This window comes from Amphibalanus amphitrite, unplaced genomic scaffold, assembly GCF_019059575.1.
Source record: "Amphibalanus amphitrite isolate SeventyFive unplaced genomic scaffold, NRLGWU_Aamphi_draft 001038F_arrow, whole genome shotgun sequence".
NCBI lineage: Eukaryota > Metazoa > Arthropoda > Thecostraca > Balanomorpha > Balanidae > Amphibalanus > Amphibalanus amphitrite.
In genome coordinates, this window is record NW_024882532.1 from 12,373 (window position 1) to 35,000 (window position 22,628).

The window sequence follows — 22,628 nt, forward strand, 5'->3', positions numbered from 1 at the left end:
CACAGACGACACGGTGCTACAGGTATATCACCAGCCTCCCCCCCCCCCCCCCCAGAGGGCACCGGGCCTGTATCTCCCCCCCCCCCACAAACACACAGAGGGCACCGGTCCCATATCACCGGTCCGCCCGACCCCGGCTACACACAGGGTACCGGGCTTATATCACTATCCGTCCGATGCGACCCCGCGGCTATCGAGGGCACCGGACCGTCATTCCAGCTCCGTCGGCGAGCGCAGGGCAATGTGTCCCCTGCTGCGGCGCCGACCGCGCCGGGGTCGGGACCACTTTAAATAGCCTACGGAGGGAACTTCACATATCGTCAGCGGAGCCAAATATTTCGGCCGCCGCGCCGCGCCGGTTGGCAGCGCTCCTGCGGCGCGCCAGTCGCCGGCGGCTGCCGCGAGGGGGCGGCGCGGGCTCGGGCTCCGCGGCGGGTCAGCGGTGCCGGCCTGCAGGGCCAGTGAGGTGTGCCCGGCCACCGGCCGTCTGCAGTGAGAGCGTGTGAGCTGTGCCAGCCGCCAGCGGGGCGGACGGGGCGCGCGCCGGCAGCCGGCCGGCATGGGCAACCAGCAGGGCAGGCCGGGCCGCAGCGGCCGGAAGCGCAGCCGCCAGGACAGCGGCGCCGACACGGGGCCGGTGCACGAGGAGAAGCGACGACCTCAGGCCGACTGGCCGGCCGACAGGGGTGAGTGGCGCGCCGCACCGAGCGGGCACAGAGACCGAGTGGCCGACACGGCACAGGGACATAGCGGCCGACCGGGCACAGAGACCGAGCGGCCGACACGGCACAGACCATAGAGCACCGACCACAGACCGGACACAGGGACAGAGCGGCCGACCGGACACAGGGACAGAGCGGCCGACCGGGCACAGAGACCGAGTGGCCGACCGGACACCGACCGGGCACAGAGACCGAGCGGCCGACCGGACACAGACCGGGCACAGAGACCGAGCGGCCGACCGGACACAGACCGGGCACAGAGACTGAGCGGCCGACACGGCACAGACCATAGAACACACCACAGACCGGGCACAGAAACACACCACATACCCGACACAGACCGGACACAGAAACACACCACATACCCGACACAGACCGGACACAGAAACACACCACATACCCGACACAGACCGGACACAGAAACACACCACATACCCGACACAGACCGGACACAGAAACACACCACATACCCGACACAGACCGGACACAGAAACACACCACATTCCCGACACAGACCGGACACAGAAACACACCACATGCCCGACACAGACCGGACACACACCGGACACAGACAGAGCGACCGACCGGGGACAGACCACTGACTGCAGACCGGCCACAGACCGTACACAGACCGGACACAGACCGTACACAGACCGGCCACAGACCGTACACAGACCGGACACAGATCGGACATAAACCAGACCACAGAATAACAGACCAGACAGAGCACAGATCACACAGAAGTTGAGTTTCCCACTGGTGAGCTGACTGGCACCCGACTGCCTGTCGGCATTGTGTCGGCCGATTGCTGTTCTTCTTCCGTCTCCTCAAGGAAAATGTCTCCTGTCTCCTTAACCGCTGTCTCGTCTGACGTCTCCCGCAGCCAGGCCTGTGTTTCTGTGACATGCTCCGTCTCCCGCGGCCAATCTCTGCGTCTCTGAGACATGTTCCGTCTCCCGCGGCCAATCTCTGCGTCTCTGAGAGTCTCCCGCGGCCAATGTCGCCCCTCGGCGTCCCAGGGCGACACCGGCTCATCCTGTAAAACAAATACCGGCCGCCGGCTCCCATTACCGCCCGTGCACTGTTTGTTTGCACATCAGACGTCATTGTCGCCGCACCGAGCCGCGCTAATTGCCGGCGGCGGCGGCGCGGTTTGCGCGGGAGCGCGCCGGCCCGCAGTCGACATTCCTGACGCGCGCGACCCAGTGCCCGTGCCCGGGCTGGGGCCGCGTGCCGGCCGCGCCGGGCGGGACTGACCGAGATCGGGGCCGGGCGGGGCGGCCGGGGGAGGGGGAGGGGAAGGGCGCCGCCACCTCGGCCGCGGGGATCAAACCGTCCGCACAGCACAGCGGCCTCCCGACTGAATGGCGCCCTGATGAGCGCAGCGAGAACGAAAAGCACAAGCCAAACGCGCCAGACCAGAAACGCGCGACTGGCACGCGTGAAACCAGCTTGAGCCCGTGAGGCATTTATTCAGTGCTTTGGCTTTGATAAGGTTTACTGTAACAAGATTTGTCATAAAAGTTAATATTTGAACAGGTGCACCATTCTTTTATAACAGTGGCACATTGTCATCTCAGTAGTTAATTGTGGCGGAACTGGCGGCTGGACACTGCGGGTAATGTCTGCCCGACACAGGACTGGCAGCCGGCAGTGTGTCGGGTCTGTTGGCAGCTCTGCCCGCCGCGCCACCAGGTGTGGTGACGGTGCCAGACGCGGCGCAGCCAGACGGGTCACAGAGCTACACCATACCAGCGGGCCATCCACAGTCCACACCCTACTGGAGATAAACGCGTCTACGTGCTGTCTTCAGTGATCAATGTGACTGTACTGCAGTGCATACTGCATAGTTTACATGCCAATGTTTATAATGGCTGCTGGAAGCTGCCTTCTCTATGTTGTCAAATTCAGTCAGTTACATGCTCATCTCTACAAATAGAAGCACAAACAGTATATTTGATGATTGCATACGACAGTTGAACAGCACAAGTAGGGGAGAGTGGGGCAAAGCGGCCACCCGGGGCAAAGCGGCCACCCATCGTTTTAGCCCTTCATAGCTGGCGTCAGTTCCAATTTATGGTTTCCAATTATACTTCTCTTCACGGTCGTTCGAATGAGCCAGACCGGGGTTTCAGGCCCATCACCATTGTTCTGTGAAACACGGAAAAGCATTTCTTGCCAGGTTACCAACTATGTTTACAACTTTTAAATGTTATGTTATTCCATAACCGTTTGGAATTTATATAAGCGTTCTGATCCATGCATTGCATGGTTATCGTACATGTATTCTACCAATTTTAATGTTTTTTACCCCACTAATAGCTAAGCTGGAATATTGTTGTCTCGGACGGTGTGCGCGGGGCAAAGTGGCCGGGGCAAAGTGGCCACCCCCCAATTGGCCATAAGTTGTTTCCATCTGGATAAAAACATTATTTATATTCGAATGTGTCGTCAGGCATTCATCTTGGCCGCTTTTCAGTTGCATGAGTTACCAAATAATGCAATTAAATGTTTTTCATGAAAATCCTTTCTTTGTTTACCTACAGGTGGATGATGATAAAGTAAACATCCATCCTCGCTTAAACCTTGTCACCATCAAATACCCTAGTCGTACATGAGGCAATAATTTTGTTTCTCATATGGGGACTTGAGAAGACACCAGTGGCCGCTTTGCCCCAGGGTATGGGGCAAAGTGGCCAATATGCATAGGTTTAAAGTTTTGTCAATATTTTTCATATGTGAACGCCTTTGGAAATAAAACGCAGTTGAAATAAAAGGCAACTTAATAGCGATCACATTGGTATAGAAAGAATCTTTCCAAGTTTAAAAATCAAGCGTTGGCATCGTGAGAAGCGTTAGGGTGGCCACTTTGCCCCATTCTCCCCTATTAGCGCACTCATTCAAGCGCTTAGACCCAAACACAATCATTTGCCTTCGATCTTCTCTGAATGTGTGCGCCATTCGCCAACACCCTCACTTGAATGTTGTGGACCCTCAGTCCACATAAGTCTTGTGGAATGTCCAACCTAGACCTGAATAGACGGCTAAATATGTACTTCATAAAGACCGCTTATGTGTTTGTACGTTCTCATTATGACATGTAATGTGTTTGCAGATTCTCTATAACATGACTGACATGGATCATTGTGTGCTTTGTGCTTGTAGCCTGCTGTATGTTCAGCGATTACGTTATGCCTTATTAGTACCGAAACCACGAATGCAAAGCTGCGAGGCTGGCTTGCGTGACAATTCGGGACGCGGGGTAACGGGGAAACTAGCATTACCCTTGTCCGGCTCTAAAGGCTTTCTACATACCGAAGGGGGAGATGCATGGTGGAACACCCCTCGCCGTTTCTCCTCTATATGCTAGAACTCCACAGAAAACGAGCATATACGCCTTTACAAGATGCAACGAGTATGTTAGGGAAATTCTGCGGTCAATCAGTGACCTCTCAGGTCAGGCCAGATTCCCTGAGAAATGGGTTCGAGAATTGGTGGAAGACCTCGCCAAAAGAGATCGCAAAGATGCAGTTCTTGCACCATCCCGATCGCGTGCTCCGGAGCGTGACATGATATTGTGCTTGTTTCGATGAGGTAAACTTATGCAACTGACCTTAGCTTAAAGTCATGGCTAAGCCACCCATGTCACTAAAATATTGGAAGGAAGTCATGCCGTATATAGTTCAATTTGGCAAGTCTTTCGTCCGTCATCTGTCGGTGGTTTTGAAACTTCACTAGGGCAATGCAAACGGGAGTTACTGGCAAATAATTTATCTGACCTGATTGGTGTCATACATGCCGTTACGCAAGATCGACAAGGTCAAAGTTGAGCTTTAGATTTTGCAAGAACTGTATGAAGTTACGACTACATGTGTCGAAGATAACCTTCAATCATTTCTGGCGCCAAAATAACAGCTTCCGTACACCCCCCCCCCCCCCCCAACGCACACCTTGACTTAACCCTCGCCGGACCTATTGGTTTTCTACATACGCGCCGGCCGAGGGGGGGGGGCGGGTACGACCCCCCCCCTCGCCGTTTCGCCCCTGGTGGAGCTAGCGCGTTGCGGAAAAAACGAGCGTGTGCGCCGTTACGAGACGCAGAGATTGGTACCCGATTTTAAGGTCCTAGGTCAACCGGTGACCTCTGAGGTCAGGTCAAGTGCCCCAGGGTACGGTTCAGTTTTTGGTGAATAACTTCGCAAAAAACGGCCGCAGAGCGCCGATTTTGGCAGCATCGTGTTCGCCTCGCTCAGGCGCGTCGAATGATATACTTTTTGTCCGGGTCAGGTCAACTTGGGGTGTTGACCTCAGGTCAAGGTCAGGTCAGCACCCCCAGGTCACGAAGTTGGTCGAAAGAGGTCATGTCGCATATCATTCGATTCGGCAGGCCTTCCTGAGTCCATTGGTGCCTTTCCCGACTCGCTAGCTCAATTTGATCAAGAGTTATTGACGAAAAACTAATTTGACCTTGATGACGTCATAAATGACGTCACGCAAGGTCAACATTGCAAAAGTGACGCATCTAACCTTGCAAGGAGTGCATCAAATCACGATTCTGTGTGCTTGAGATAGTTGGAGATCGTTCCCAGCGCCAGAATAGCAGTTTGAATTTTTCCCCATTGACTTATAATGGTGAGGTCACGAAAATGACCTGACCTCATATGACCTTTAGGAAAAATCCGAGATATACAAGTTGTGGGACTCATAATGGATACTAGATCCTGCAAGTTTCATTTCCCTGTGACATCTCCTCTGGCAGTGAGGGCGTTGCGAAGTTGCGACATCTGAAGACCGTGCAGAGGTTCACTTATGACGTCATAGGTCAGTGACCTGACCTGACCCAAAAATGCGGTTGGTGTCAAAAGATCCGGCTTGGATCAAAGGTCAGGTATGCCAAGTTTCAGCTCTCTATCGCCAGCGTGTTCGGAGCTATCGCGAAAAAACCCTATGGGGGGGGGGGCGGCACCCGCCCCCCCCCCCTCGGCCGGCGAGGGTTAAAGGTAATGGTGAGGTTACCTGACCGACCTGATCTCGGATAACCTTTTCAGGATAACCCGAGATATACAAGCTGTGAGGGCTCGAAAACTACTACGTCCTGTAACTTTAATCTTTCTGTAAAATATTCCCAGGCACTGAGGGTGTTGCAAAATGCGACATTAACCCTCGCCCATGTATGGGGGGGGGTTGGTGCAACCCCCCCTGAAGCTTTTCGGAAATAGTGCAAAAACGGCGGCGCTGTCAAGTCGATATCTCCCACCGTTTTGCCGCAATCGCCGCGGAAAGTTGAAAAAGTCTATTTTTCCGAAAATTTGACCTTTGACCGGTCAAAGGTAGGTCAAATGTTGACCTAGGACCAAAAAATATACCACCAATCGCGAGATCTCGGCGAGAGCAATCCGTTGGTCTTTTCCGCTAAGCTCTACGACGCTCCGTTTTCAAACGCCAAGGGGGGGTCGCACCAACCCCCCCCCCCCTGCATGGGCGAAGGTGGCAGATCGCCGTTTACGGGCGAGGGTTAAGACGGTGCATAGGTTCACTTATGATGTAATAGGTTAGTGACCTGACCTGACCTGAAATTTCTGTTGGTGTCAGAAGATCCGACCTGAAGCAAAAGTGAGGTATGCCAGCTTTCAACACTCTTTAGCTAATGCGCTCCGGGCATTCGCAAAAAAAGACAACGTTGAGGGGGCGAGCACTAATCTAAATCTGGTAGTGGGATCACCCTCCTCGACTGATGCCACTACCATATTTTTTTCGCGATTGCAGGCACGAAAGAAGAAATATCACTTCATACTTTCTGTGCAAGATCCAACGGGTGGAGCATTTTGATCTTGCGTGATGTCATATATGACGTCACTGTGGTCGCCTGAGCTCGTCGGAGTTTTTTTTTTTTTTGCCAATAATCCCGAATCCCGATCAAGCATGGGTTGTGAAAAGTATGTACCAAGATACTAACAATGAGCTGCATAATTCAACGATATGCAGTATGACCTGCATCGACCAGTTTTGTAATGTAATCGGCTTGACCTAACCTTGACCTGAGGACAACACTCAAGTTGACCTTTTTCAAAACAAAAAACGGTCAACCATCTCTCTCTCTCTCTCTCTCTCTCTCTCTCTCTCTCTCTCTCTCTCTCTCTCTCTCTCTCTCTCTCTCTCTCTCTCTCTCTCTCTCTCTCTCTCTCTCTCTCTCTCTCTCTTTCTCTCTCTCTCTTTCTCTCTCTCTCTCTCTCTCTCTCTCTCTCTCTCTCTCTCTCTCTCCCTCTCCCTGGGTCCCTCTTCCCTTTCCATCTCCCTCTCCCTCCCACTCCATCTCCCTCTCCCTTTCCTCTCACCCACTTTCCCTGCTCTCCCTCTCCTCGCCTGTGTACCGTGTAACCGCTCTGGGGCTCTGACGGCGCCGCGCCTCCGACGGCCGGGTGCAGTACTATTGACGGAACTACTTTGACAGTTTGCTAAAAAGATTGGCCGCAGCGCTGGAGGAGCTGCTGGCCTATTGGCACGCCAATCGATACACGGCACTCTCGGCGCGGTCGGCGCCCCACTCCCGGCTGAATATACATTATGCAATATGCATAGTCATGTACTCGGTCAGCGCCGGTGAAAATACATACAGTCGGTCATCGTTCAATCAGAGATACGGACGGGTTCAAGAGACGAGTCTCACACAGCACACAGACTAGCAAGGGCGTGAGATAACTTCATAGTGAGAATAGAAGCGTGCTTTCGCATTATGTGTGTTTTGTGTGTGTGTGTGTTTTAATTTTGCAGGACGGAAGCGATGATAGGCAATTAGGTATACCTATGAAATTAAAGGAACACTTAAATGTATTATGTTATTGATTGTTATTCTGCATACAGTTCAAAATAATTATTTTATACGCAAAATAAATCATTTTAATACTTACCACGCTATTTCACAGCTCACTACGGATATACAACGGATTATGTGGAAACATGGGCGGTTCGGGCGGATATTTAGGGAGGCCTCGACAGACCGCTCGGACGGATGCTAGGGCCCGCTGGGACGCTCAGCCGGAAGGCATGGTGACCGCGCGGCCAGTTTGGACAGACAGGGCTGTTGGCGCCCCTGCCGCTGCTGTTGGCAGCATGCCCGCGCTGGCGGTCAGGGCCACTTTTTCACCTGGCGCGCGTGGTGCAGCGTCTCCGTCGGGGACGAATGGCGCACGGTCGGGGCAGGGCTGTAGGACGTAGGTGTGGTAACGGAATTCTGAATGAGTGGGCTGAGAGACACGGCTTGATGGGACTGACGGTCGAGGGTTCTGAAAATGTTGAAATCACTGGAATGTCTGGAGGGAAGGGGGCATGCGGTTGATGGCTGCAGCTGTTGTTGTGCCCCCCGGCCCGCGCCGGGCCCGGCGGTCTACGGGTCGTGCGGCGGACTGATGGGGACCGGCAGCGCTGGGGTCGGAGCTCTAGGGACGGGGGGGGGGAGGTCGCGGCCGTGGGGTCGATGAGGGGTTTTGGTTCACGGATAGGGGTCGGGACAGGGGTTGGGGTCACGGATATGGTACAGAGGTTTGGGACGGGGTCGGGCTGGAGCTCAGGGACCGGGGCGGGGGACGGGGTCGATGCCGAGGTCGAGACCCCCGAGCTCGCGGAGCGGACGGCTGCGGCGCCACTGGCGCAGGTGGGCAATGGATCGCCCAGCTCCACAGCCAAGTTGGCGTCCCATCCGCAGCGCGCCTCTCCAGTGGGCGCACAAATCACGGCCCAAATCTATTTCCAGATAAAAGTAAACAGCCTCTGACGGCCTCATATGTGCCGGCTCAGTTCGACAATGTCCGGCTTTTCCCGGGTCTGGGAACGGGCCGGCTGTGATTTGGCTGTCGTTTGCTGAGGCACAGCCAGCCAGCCGTGGCATCACTACATGAGAGCCGTGGTTCTCAGTAGAGATGTCAATCGGATACCAACTTTTTGGTATACCGATACCAAACCGATACCAACTCGGTATTTGGTATTTCAATCCTAATGTGTTTGGTATTTTGTTGGTATCATGAACCCTTGCTTATGTTTAAGAGGCTAAGAAATCGGTAAAAAGTTGGTATTTTCCTCATGTTCCCAAGTTGGTTTGGTTTTGGTATTTCTCCACGGTTTTGTTTGGTATTTGGTTTGGTATCGGTATTCCGATTTTGAGTAATTGACATCACTAGTTCTCAGACTCGCTGTTTGCTGTTGGAACACTTGTGAAGTGAGAGGAGACATATTGATCTTCGTTTCGGTAACCGGCGCTTTCTGTAGTAGCTCTATCTGTTTATCGCCCCCTATGACTGTCTTATCCATAGTGGCCGTTTTCACGACGGAATAGCAGGCATCTATTTAATCCCCATTTGATCCTTTGGTTCCTCAGGAATTTTAGTAGTTCTTTTTAGTAGGTTCCCCAGCTTTCGAATGAATGGTGCGTTAGTTTGCTATTTTTCTATTAAATATCACATCGATTTACTTTATCTAAGGATTTATCACTAATATCAACATAAAGCGTAAGCACAATTATAAAATTATGAAATTATTAAATACTAGTACAATAGTTAAAAAAAGATACTGAGTTGCCAGGCTACAAAGAATATATTCATTTATGGCGCACGACAGACATTTAGAAAGCAGCGCCCTGTTTTATTGCACGCTGCTAGCCGCTTCCATTGGGTTTTGCAGGCCGTCGTCATTGGTCGTTACACGTATGATGTCACGCGACTTGTGGCCTGTCACGGCTCTTTAATGATCTCCACTAAATGAATGCAACAATGGCCTTTTAAGTTGATCTCTGTGGCCATCTGTCTATGGAGCGACCAATATGAAAGTTGGGTGAATTTACCGGGGTTACATGACTATGAGCAAGCAAATGTGTATCAGGAATGGATTTAGGTGGAGAATTGCGCTGGACCATGAGTGCTCGAACGCTCCCAATTCCACGCCGGTTTGGCTTTGGAGCCGAGACAGACGATGCGGGTCAAGGTCACCGCTGGGGTAACGGTGGATTGGGTGCGCCCGAGCACCCGTAACGCGGCACAATTCTCCATCTATGGATTTTCCTATTCGCTCAGCATTGTGATAGGCGTTCGTAATAGCATTTACTCTGCTCATGTACCTATCCCCGGTTATTTAAAAGAAGTTTTTGTGGGGGAATATCACGGCTTTAGGTACTCGGTGGCCCTATTCACGACTTTCAAAGAATGCTCCGATAACTAAACACCGCACAGACCTACTGCATTAGTGAATCTGACAGAATGTCTGTGGAATTACATCCCCCCTCACCACACCCCTAAAAACTCATCCAGTGTCCAAAACCACTTTTATCGACTCGCCAAAAAAAAAAAAAAACACACACACACACATACACACACAAAGCATGGGGCATGTCAGCTCTCAGTTCATTTATTATTGTCTTTACCATGGTTCAATTGCATTGCGCGATTTAAAGCACGTGAGTGCCTATATAGTATATATGTATAAAATAATATCTACAGCAAAACATCCAAAATTACAAAGGCTACAATGCTTAAAAAGTAGGTTCATCAAGGAAGCCCATTTTTACTTGCGTTGTGTTCCCAACCATGCGATTCCAACGCGGGCTATTCGCAACGTCTGTTAAGGCACGTTAACAACTGACAAGCCGCCACCGCTGCCACTTATTCATAGATGGTTGATATCGCAGCTTGGGCGTCAGCAGCGCGGCCCACAACGCGTCGGCGCCAGCGCACGCAGCTGTTGGCACTCGGCAGCCGGTGTTGCGACTTAACGGCCGGCCGGCCCCATGAAGGAGAAGCTCTTGGTGAAGCTTTGTGATCACCTCATAGCCGCCTTGGATGTCATCTTTCTTGGCAGATCCATCCGTTCAGATGGTACGGTGCAGTCTGGATAAAGGACGAAGTCCAACGCCGCTAACCCCGCGACCGCCACCCCACAACGTGGCCGCAGACCGAACGGGCGTGAGGGCCGTAAGGGCCACCCCGCCATCCGGTAGGTGGCTGAGCAGCCGGGCGCAGCGGCGCCTGGGCGGCGGCCGCGCTGAGATGAAGTCCCAAACCGCCATGTCGCCATCACCGCCATCACCATTGCTGCAGCTGTTCCCAACCGCCTCAATCGCCGCCGTTTTGCCAGCAGTCGCGCCGCGGAATGGCAGAAGCTCCAGAGTAGCCTCCAGCGCCCCTCTCCGCACGTGTGCAGGTGCACTGCGGCCGCCGGGTCCGACGTCCAGGCAGAACATGATATTTCCATGCTGCTCCGACGGTGGGCTGGTCTTGTTTGGGCGTTCCTCCAATGTGACGTCGGTCACGCCTGCCCCGGCCAGGGCGCAGAGGCCGACGTGTCACCATCCGGTTGCAGTCCTCAGTCGGGTCGCAACGTGTACCTCTTCCGCAGCGTGGAGCGCGCTCCCGCTGGGCAGCGATACAGCCAAAAGTAGCATAGCATGCGGGCGGCCAGCGCTGCGCCGGACAGCGGACCCATGCCGGGGGTATGCCGGTCTCGGCCATTAGCGGGGTCGTCGGGGCCGAGGCTGTACATACAGCTGGTGACCGCGTGAGCCGCCAATCGAAGCTCACGGCTTATAAGCTCGACGCGGGCATCACACGCCGTCCCGATGGGAGCTCCACGACGCCGCCGCGAACTCCAGCGCGGCTCGCAGCGCGAAGACCAGTACGGACGGCCGGGGCAAACGGCGTGCGGGAGTCGCAGGCGACGTTCTGCGGACAGAAAGGGTTGGGCATAAGCTGGTCGGCAGGACACTCTTGAGCCGAGCCTTTGATGTAATTACAGATGATCCAGAAGCATGCACAAAAATTCATGACACACTATTCTCATTTATGTATTTGCTACATATGATATGATATACCAGCTCATGATCAGTGACGCATTCTGGGCAATATGTTCTAAAGTGAAGTAACTGAAGTTACAGCTTAAAAGCTTAAAAAAACAGCTTAAAAAAAACACACGCACACACATTCGATAGCTTATGAGAATAACATGCCTTGTGTGCTTAATGCAGGAAATTTTTTTTCACTTTTTTAGAAACAGCAAAAGAGTTGTCAACAAGCCATGTCAACTATCTAAACAATTTTTATGGAAACTGCTCTAGCTAGCTTAAAGTTGCACAACGTTTTCGGAGCACCGTACCCAAACTCAGTTCATGTTACAAGAAAAAACAGTAATAATGCCTCCTAATTTTGAATGAAATATAGGTATGAGTAATTTGATTTGGAAAGCAACAAATTTCCGCACATCATTTTAGCAAAATTACTATTTTCTTCAGCCATCAGGTTACACAAAACTATAGTAAACTTTATGATCTAGTTTACAAAAAACCAAAGCCCCGATTTTAACAAATGTAGATAAAATTTAAACAATTTTAAAAAATGTATCGTGGAGAAAATGAAAAGTGTAGATTTGTAAAGCCGGGATATTTCAATTTCACGGATTAGGCACTTAAAGAAATATCTTCACCTTTCTTTGAGCCACCAGCCTTCACCCAAGTTTTACACGAATGTAGTGAAGCAGACAATGTGGCAACTCAAAATTGTGATGGTTTGAGATAATTATGACGGTAAAAGAAAAAGCAACACAAGGTTCCTTACCCTCGTTTTTTCACATGGGTTCAGATGAGGCTTCAACTGTTGCCGACCTGAGGAGCTATAGGGACTTGAGCTTTCCAAAACTCAATTTCTAAGGGCACTGAGCAGTGTTTGGCTTTCACACGAATGCGATAGTAAGTTATATGAAGTTGACAAAGCAAGCAAAGCAAAGCATGATGCCCCGCGCGTCCGCCCGCGACCACGCCCCGCGTCCGACTCCCGACCGCCGCGTGACCCGAGGCGCCCGGCGGTCACGTGACCTACCGGCCGGGACTGCAAACGGCCTTCACCACCATTCTTGTATGACGTCATATCCTACTGAGGTGCTGATTGGTCGGAATTAGATACCTGAAGGTAATTATCTGCCGTAGTTATTTTTGTTTCATTGTTTTGCGTGTTTTCTTATATGAAATGTAATTAAAAAATTTGTCATATTTTAATCACCATTAAAACATAACTGAATAGGTATAAAAGAGAACTCGATATATACTTTCCTTGTTTTTAAGAATTCCGGAATTAGATACCCGAGGGAGCAAAGAGGGAGCAAGTTGCCACGCTGATTTAACCCTCGCCCGTATTGGTGTTTTTCCAGCCGCGAACGTATAAGGGGGGGGGTCCGTTGGACCCCCCCCTTGCCGTTTCGCCCCTGATCGAGCTAGAGCTTCGCAGAAAAAACGAGCGTGTTGGCCGTGACGAGAGGAAGCCGATGGTACCCAATTTTAAGGTCCTAGGTCATTGGTTGACCTTGCAGGTCAGGTCAATGACCCTAAAGGCGGGAAAATCGGGACCTGTTAGAACGTCGTAAAGTGTGGCTGCTATGGGGTTTCTCGGGGTGCTGATCACGAATATCATGTTAGTTTTGATCACAGATGATGTCTTCATGTATTTAGGCCAGGTTGGGTCAGGTCAGGTCAGGTCAACCAGTAAGGGTATTCGTAGTAGGTAGCAACCGCCTCTGACAGCTTCGTAATATGTTACGAAGGCACCAAAACTACTTCGTAAATGTTCATATGGTTGCTAAATTCGAATTCAGCTCCAAAAACTGGCCTGGAAACATGTAAAACTCGAAAAAGTGAACCGAGGTCATCAAAGGTCAATGACCTGACCTGACCTTCAGGTGACCTTGACACCTACCCTAATGCATGGGGGCAGCATCATATCACATGTTTGAACGCTTGAAACCACGAAAAGACTGCAAACGCGCGGCTAATGCGAGCCGACATACGCCGAATCGCGATTCCGGCCAAACATGGTCTCGAAAAGTAGGTCACAGGTCAAAGGTCATTTGGGTCAGGGTCATGAAATTTTCAGGGTAGGTGTGAAATTGATGAACGCGAGGGTACTGAAAGTTTCGTCGCGATCAGCCGCTTTTTACGCGTGTTATTCGCGAAAAACCATGGGGGGGGGTCCGTTCGACCCCCCCCCCCTATACGGGCGAGGGTTAATACCTCATAGTCGAAAGGTGGGCTACTAGAACCAAAAATTGCTGTGTTTGTAAATAAATAAGTGATTTGAGGGCAAAAAATGCCCAGATTTAAACTTCTAAAATTATTTTGAACATAAAATATTTCAGTTTGAGGGATGTTAAGGCCTCTAAGTGTAGGTACTTTTTAGGTATCAAATAAGTTCCTCTGCGAAAGTTCCGTCGTGAAAACGGCCAGTCTTACCTTTTTTACTCATACCGTTGTCATTGTTTTCCATGCTTGTCAAACTAGCTGCTTTTCAGGTTCATAGATGCTTCTTACGAGTATGTGTTTTTATTCTTTTCTTATATTTGTAGTTGAAAGGACAAGGATTTACATAAGCGCATGAATTGCTGACTTGACAATAAATATGTTTTGATACACGTCGCATAATCACATAATTGCGCGCTCTTTGAAAGAAGTAGTGCACTCCTCACATGTCCTTCTTAAAACTGAGCTGAGATTGCCTGCTGTCTTCAGTGAGCGGTTACTGGCTGCTGTCGTGAACTACACATGGAACATGTGCTGACTGCTGCATTTCACGGTGTGTCTGCAGAGGTGCCCGGGCAGCCCGGCCAGCCGAGCATCGTGCCGCGGACCGAGGACGCCGAGTCCGAGTACCTGTACGAGCAGGTGCCGGAGCACGGCATCGTGGTCTGCTGGGACCCGCCGGCCAACGCCACCGCCAACACAGGTAACCAACGCCACCTCCAGCACAGGTAACCACCGCCGGCCAACGCCACCGCCAGCACAGGTAACCAGCGCCGGCCAACGCCCACACAGGTAACCACCGCCAGCACAGGTAACCGACGGTCACCACCAGCACAGGTAACCGACGGTCACCGCCAGCACAGGTAACCACCGCCACCGCCAACACAGGTAACCACCGCCAGCACAGGTAACCGCCGGCCACCGCCAACACAGGTAACCACCGCCGGCCAACGCCAGCACAGGTAACCACCGCCAGCACAGGTAACCACCGCCGGCCAACGCCACCGCCAGCACAGGTAACCGCCGCCGGCCACCGGTCACCACAGGTAACCACCGCCGGCCACCGCCAGCACAGGAAACCCGCCGGCCACCACCAGCACAGTTAACCCGCCGGCCACCGCCGCTGCCATAGGAGCACAGTTATGCAATATGCAGGCGTGTCTGTGAGTGTCCACTGTCCATCCGCGCGCCAGCCTGCATGTGCAGCACGGATATTGGTGTCGGGTGTCTCTTGTCGATCCGCTGATAAGTAGGCGCTGTTTCTCTGCGAGCTGAGCCTGTGACTACTACTGTGGCTGCGCTGCAGGTTACCTTCTGGAGGCCAGCTACCCGGACGGTCTCACGTGGATTTCTGTTACCGAGGAGCCCGTCTTCGAGACTGTCCAGGCGGTGGTCGACCTGACCCCGGGTCAGACCTACATCTTCCGCGTGACGGCGCAGAACCGGCGCGGCAGCTCGGCGCCCTCCGTGCCCTCCGACTCTGTCCAGGTGAGCGCCCTCCGTGCCCTCCGACTCTGTACAGGTGAGCGCCCTCCGTGCCCTCCGACTCTGTCCAGGTAAAAGTACCTCCGACTCTGTACAGGTAATAGTACCTCCGACTCTGTACAGGTGAGTGCCCTCACTCTGTCCAGGCTTGTACCGACTCTGACCAAGTGAGGTGCTCTCCGCCCCCTCGACTCTGTCTATAGGCGAGCGCCCTCCGACTCTGTCTAGGGGCTTCAGACTGTCCAGGTAAGGCGCCCTCAGCCCCACCCCGCCCCATCGACTCCTTCTAGGTGGGCGCGCTCCATCCATATCTGTAGATGAGGACAAAATGGGCTGATTGAACTGCGATTGACGGCATAATGTCCGATTAATTCCCAGTGCATCGCTGAATTTCCTAGACAGAAGACAATATAAGGCTAGTGCTGGTGGCCGTCCGGTGACTGACTGCACTTGGCAGTGATGGGCTCAGTGACGAATGATTAGTAAACCCATTACCCGCCATTCGTCGCTGGTCGAGCAGTGCCACTCGGCCGCCGTTCTGTCTTTGGATACTGCGCCGCCGCGCTCAGCTGTCGTGCGGCACAGCATACCCAGCAGGCGTTCCGCCGCGCCAGCCGCCTCAGCGAGGCTCGAACAGCGGCTCTTGGGCGGACCGGATGAGTAAGGCCAGGCGTACTTTTTGATTTTGTTTTCTTTGTCGCTTTGGTTCTTTCTCTTTCTCTTTTCTCTTTGTTCTCTCTTATGTATAAACATCTCATTTTATGTTTATACCTTTATCACCTTTTCATCACACTTTTAAGATCTGTGAGCACGCGCGCACAAGGGTGCATGAGTGTGAAGGTCTTGTAAATGTGTTCTTTTATAGGGTAGTGTGGGGTAATTTGAACATATTTTTACGTCTTCTCCGTTGTACCAAATTCCAGTTCAACCCTGGATGAAGAAAAACTGCTTCAGTAGCGCAAGTGTCACTTGCTTTCACCATGCAAGCCTCATTTTTGGACGAGCCGAGCATACCTTGAATAGCATAGCCTCACTTCTCCACCAAGTCACGGTGTGTTCAAATTGCCCAACCGTGGGGTAATTTGAACATACTGCCTTTGCCTGTCATAAAAACGATAGTCTCGCCAGCACCGATGTTGTTTGACCCATAAACAAATAGGCAGAACAATTCTAAACATACCTTCACTTGAAAAATCAACACAACAGCAAAAACAACAGTTGCAGAGTATCAATATCTGCACGCTGCACACCGGTCAGTTGACAGAATTCGCCCCTCTTCAATTAACAGAACGTCTATCATTTTTGTTCGATAAAAACTCTCCCAACCGTACTACATCTGTTAAAGTGGTGCCAATCGAAACCTGGACATTTGGAGTTCTGATTTTGTCCAATGTCCAATTCGGAATTGTTTGGACAAAGGTAGCAGACTGGACAATATTGGACGATGGCTTGCTACACTTCAGCGCTTTTTATAAAGTAATCGTGCATAGCATTGATTGGCGAATGGAAAGCTTGTTAAGATCTCAATATAATGAACACTTTTCGGCTGGTAAAATTACATGATAAGCAATATAAATGACGGTTTTGAGTGTTGATAGCTGCATAATTTTCGGACATATTTGGACAAATAGTTGACTTTAACATTTTTGGACGGAAAATCAACAAAAATGCCGGACATTAGACGGATATTAGACGTAAATTTTCTAAAACTGGCATCACTTATCTGCTACTGCCTTGGGTCGAAAATATTGGCAAAAAAAAAAACTGGGAGCGTTGTTTTTTTTCGGAGCTATCCCTGTCTTCATTCAAATTCTCACACGATGTTCAAATTACCCCACGCTAAAAGTTATTTTGCCATTTTAAAAAACAGGGTTCAAAAGCAAATTTCTTGGATTGACGGCGCTGATTAGGTCATTATACAACAAAAGCCGTTGCGTATTAGGCGCTAGCAATGCAAGATTTTGCGCTGCAATGAAGTTGCAATGACGTGTTGTTAGGCGTTTTTCCTTGCGAAATTGATTTTTTACACTGTGCGTCAACATCTTCATTCCCTGAAACTTAAAACCCCATTCATATGATAGCCCTTTTAGTTACGATAATTTCTCTCATTGGTCTTATTGTCATGCCACTTATGGATTTTCCGTAATTTTCTGTTATTCACACTATGTTCAAATTGCCCCACATGTTCAAATTACCCCACCCTACCCTAACTGTTTTAAATAATGACTTCGTCACTCAATGGGTTATCCCGTCGGCGATCTTTTGAAATAAATAAATAAATAAATAAATTTTGTTTACTACACTGTAAGTATGTAATCCCAAACCTTGCTCAATCATTGAATGCATGCAAAGCTCTTGTTGGTGCAGCCCTGGACAGTGGACTTAGGGATAAGACCTATAATTTTAGCAAACATCGTCTTTTTAACACATTTATCTTACCATTCGGCTGGGAAATACGGGAAAGGCTATCTCAGTCTGTTTCTCTAAGTTATTTACTAATCACAAATAAACGATAAACATTTTTTTTTGAAAGCTTCTTCGTCCAGCGCAGCTCTTACGCAGAACATTTGTGCCGTAGCCCAATCGATCCATGGTCGCACTGGCTGTAAACTGTTGCTCTGCCGGCCGGTGCCCAAGACATTGTCTCGTGTATAGTCAAGTGGTTGCCTCGCAATGGAGTTGCTCGTTTCCATTTAAACTTTGACGTCGCGGGTAAATTATTAGCTTGCACTGCTCATGAAACCTTTTGAAGTCAAACGATAAATCTACAACTACGTGCTCGTACTAGAAACGACTGTCATGCAATTTCAGCAAAACGAAAATGTAGTTTCTGATGTTATTTCAAACTAGGAAGGGGGACCTCCAGGAGTGATGAATGGTTGAAGCGGAACAGTGACCGGCCCTGACTGAACCTAAGTGGTTGTTGGTTCACTCAGTCTTGGACAGACGGTATGTAACATTGCAATGAAAGAGCGTTTTCGTGGAAGTAGAACTAAAGCAAAATAAAGTGCTACGCTACTCCATGATTTGGTACGCATGCATTGCCTATGTCGTATGTCATGAAAAGCGTGCCACGCGTTGGGAGGGGTAGCTCGTCGGTATACTCAGGGGTGCCACTTATAACCCAGACAAGGGTGTGGGGGCCGAGTGGATGAAGCTCTGTTTTCCCCTGAGAACTTCTGTCAAAGCTGTCCCAGAAACGCTGTCTCTAGCCAGTGTGTTGCCGCCCATATTCCACTCAGGTTTTCGTAAATGTACAGGGTGATCCAAAAAATTGGAACCCCTAACTTAAAATGTCTGTAAGTCAGAAAAGTTCACTTTATTGACACATTGCAAACACCATTAGAAAGAGCGTTCAATTCTCTATAAAACCAAGTTGATTGAACTTTATTATTACTATAAATATTGCCCTAGACATATGCCTATAAAATTTTTGTCACGAAACTCAGTGAAACGGTTTTGAACATTATGCGCAAATCAGTGATTGACGGTTTGCTGTTCTGACCATGTCGCTTGTTGGAGGTTCATGAATAAAAATAGCTCATTCACGTGCTATTGTAAGGACTGGAGAGGAAAGGCTGACGGCCTGCTGGGACCACTTGTCCCAGAGACTGCTGGCCCGTGCAGTCGTAGCTGTCCCCAAGCAACTGCAGGCCTGCGTGACGGCCCACGGAACTCGCGTTGAGCACATGCTGGGATGAACAGCGGAAGCTAGGACGCGTATATCTGTTCTACTGTGTGCTTCTGTGTAAACTTTTATGTAATAACATTGAATTTGGATGTGGTGTTATTCGCAAAAAGACAACAGATAGAGTGCTAACGGATTTCAGCGCATTGTTAACATTTGGCGATTTCGTTTCACGCAGTTTTCTGACGCTCATTCCAAAGGCAAATAGTGTGCCAATGCTTTACAACATACATGCACCACTTTGACGTGATTTTATAGAGAATTTACTGCTCTTTCTAATGGTGTTCGTAATTTGTTAGTATAGTGAATACTTTCGGACTTATAGACATTTTAAACCCGCGACCTGGTGGGGGTGGTGGTATTTTTTGCCCCTCTCCAGACTTTTCGATATATCTCCAGAACCGCTGCGCCGATCGTCACCAAACTTTCAGTACCCTCCCGGACATCAATTTTACGCATTCTGATTAAAAATTGTCTAAAGGCTATGATAGGTTGGCCGGAAATGACGTCAGAGTGACGTCATGTTCTGCCGTTTCGACCCAAAAAAGGGTTTTGCAGGAAGAGCTGTCAGGCCTATAGCTTTGCAAAAAAACACAAAAATGATAAAGAAATAAAAGCTGTAGAATCGACAGGGCTACAAAACTGCTTACTCGGATTTTTGATTTTTTTTTTATTTTAACTCCCAAAAATCAAATATTATTTTTTTGATATAATAATCGAAAAATCCAAAAAGTTTTTTGAATTTCGCAAAAACCGGAATATATTTGATAGTCCTTACCGCCTTCCATCCACATACCAAATTTGAGATTGATGCCTCTTTTTTTGGCGAAGTTATAGCGAAAAAACTATTCAAAATTGATGACGTCAAATTTTCAAGCTCAATTTTTAGCAATTCTAGACCCCGTTGCGCAAAACAAAGACCACCATTAGACTCCCCGTGACGAGCTGCATCTAATAAACACCCATTTTATGCAAAACTATCAACTTTAAAATTTGACCTTTTTTGGTCTGACCTTGACCTGTCCTTGACCTGAACTTCACCAGAAAGTGACCTAGGCCGTACCTGATAGTCTTATAACCAACACCATTGAGTTGGAAATGAAAAATTGGCCATAAAACATGCATCACACAACCTTAGTAAAGTTGGGCTCATGTGACCTGACCTGTGACCCTTGGTGACCTGACCTGTGGCCTGACCTGGTATTGTCAGTGACCTCTAATAGCAACATATCTACTAGGCAACTGACGCCCTATCGCTGATTCTCGACGAAATGCGTTTTTCTCGGTGTTATAGCGCATTCCCTAGAAGACCCGTGAACGGTGAAACATTTCATCTTTGACCTGACCTGTGACGTCATCGGTGACCCCGAAGTCAATGAAATTTGGTTTCCTTCGACAAATTTGACAGGCCTTTCGAACACCGTTTGAGTTTTGCGGATCCGTCGAGTAGTTTTGGAGATACGAGGGGGGGGGGGGCAAAAAATAGCCCCTCCCCCCACCAGGTCGCGTTATAAACAGACCCCACCAGGGCGCGGGTTAAGTTAGGGGTTCCAAATTTTTTGGATCACCCTGTATATGACGTTTTTAACGGTTTCATTTCTAGCTAAATGCCCTACATTTAATGCTCAGACAATAATGCACATGCTAGCCATCAGTCAGTGATGTTATCCACCACAAACTCTTTTTTTTCAGATTTGTTTACGTAAGTTGACGATACGCAAACTATATTGACCATTAACCCGGCAGGCGGTGGGCCTACCAGCCACCTTCCACGCGGTGGGGGGGGGGGACTTTTTTGCCCCCCCCCGTATCTCCGAAACTACTGGACGGATCCGGAAAATTCAAACGGCGTTCGATAGCCCTGTCAAATTTGTTGAGGGAAACCAAATTTCATTGACCTCGGGGTCACCGATGACGTCACAGGTCAGGTCAAAGATAAAATGTTTCACCGTTCACAGGGCTTCTAAGGAAAGCGCTATAACCCCGAGTAAAACGCATTTTGTCGAAAATCAGCGATAAGGCGTCAGTTGTCTAGTACATATGTTGCTATTAGAGGTCACTGGTCATACCAGGTCAGGTCACAGGTCAGGTCACCAAAGGTCACCAAGGGTCACCACATGAGCCCAACTTTACTAAGGTTATGTGATGCATGTTTTATGGCCAGTTTTTCATTTCCAACTCAATGGTGTTGGTTATAAGACCATCAGGTACGGTTTAGGTCACTTTCTGGTGGAGGTCAGGTCAAGGTCAGGTCAAAAAAGGTCAAATTTCAAAGTTGATATTTTTGCATAAAATGGGTACCGATTCGATGCAGCTCGTCACGGGGAGTCTAATGGTGGTCTTTGTTTTGCGCTACGAGGTCTAGAATTGCTAAAAATTGAGTTTGAAAATTTGACGTCATCAATTTTGAACAGTTTTTTCGCTATAACTTGGCCAAAAAACGAGGTATCGATCTCAAATTTGGTATGTAGATAGAAGCCGGTAACGACTATCACATATATTCCGGTTTTTTCGAAATTAAAAAAACTTTTTGGATTTTTTGGCTATTATATTCAAAAAATCTATTTTTTGATTTTTTGGGGTCCAAATCCAAAAAATTCGAAAAACCGAAATAGCAGTTTTGTAGGCCTTTTGATTCCACACCTTTTATGTCCAAAACATTTTTCTGTATCTCTAAAGCTGTAAGCCTGACAGCTCTTCCCGCGAAACCTTTTTTTGGGTCGAAAATGGCAAAAATGACGTCACTCTTACGTCATTAGCGGCCAACCTATCATAGCCTTTGGAAAAATTTTTGGTCACCATGTGCGCTAGCTGCTCCCGGGAGGGTACTGAAAGTTTGGTGACGATCGGCGCAGCGGTTCTCGAGATATATTGAAAAAAGTAAAGAGGGGGGAAAATGCCACCCCCCCCCACCGCCTGGAAGGTTAATTATAACAGTGTACAACGAACTATAATAGGGATGTGTCCTTGACGTATTTCACATTTAGGCGTTCCTTTCCTTTTACAGATATCTCTTCGACAAAAATCCGATCCGGAGCCGCCGGTGGTTTTACGGACGCTCCGAGACGCCACCTGTCTTCAGCACGATAAGGTGAATGCTCGACCTATCCATGTACAGTGTGCAATGTGCATACACCCCTGGTATAACTCACGTTAGCCCCACGTTTCACGAAGTAGCGTTAAAAGGCCCACGTCTGTTGTACCATGTCTACCAGAGATGCCGTTCACAGACCAGTGTGGCGCATTTCAGGCCAGCTTTACCATCCAGTTCACTGGCTCCCCTCTGCCCACCGTGCACTGGTACAAGAACAAGGAGAGGGTCCAGCCCGACGACCGGTGCCAGGTGAGAGAGAGAGAGAGAGAGAGAGAGAGAGAGAGAGAGAGAGAGAGAGAGAGAGAGAGAGAGAGAGAGAGAGAGAGAGAGAGAGAGAGAGAGAGAGAGAGAGAGAGAGAGAGAGAGAGAGAGAGAGAGAGAGAGAGAGAGAGAGAGAGAGAGAGAGAGAGAGAGAGAGAGAGAGAGAGAGAGAGAGAGAGAGAGAGAGAGAGAGAGAGAGAGAGAGAGAGGAGAGAGAGAGAGAGAGAGAGAGAGAGAGAGAGAGAGAGAGAGAGAGAGAGAGAGAGAGAGAGAGAGAGAGAGAGAGAGAGAGAGAGAGAGAGAGAGAGAGAGAGAGAGAGAGAGAGAGAGAGAGAG

General features: G+C 49.6%; 1 protein-coding gene across 1 annotated transcript in view; it reads left to right on the top strand.

Annotated features, from left to right (window-relative positions):
• Positions 1-404: 404 nt before the first annotated feature.
• Positions 405-22,628, top strand: part of LOC122369467 (twitchin-like) — a 57,922-nt gene continuing 35,698 nt past the window's right edge. Inside the window, exons 1-5 of the mRNA XM_043344242.1 lie at positions 405-686; positions 14,330-14,467; positions 15,071-15,252; positions 21,945-22,028; positions 22,188-22,280. Coding sequence (XP_043200177.1) covers positions 560-686; positions 14,330-14,467; positions 15,071-15,252; positions 21,945-22,028; positions 22,188-22,280 — 624 coding nt within the window. The 5' untranslated portion in view covers positions 405-559. The remainder of the gene's footprint in view (positions 687-14,329; positions 14,468-15,070; positions 15,253-21,944; positions 22,029-22,187; positions 22,281-22,628) is intronic.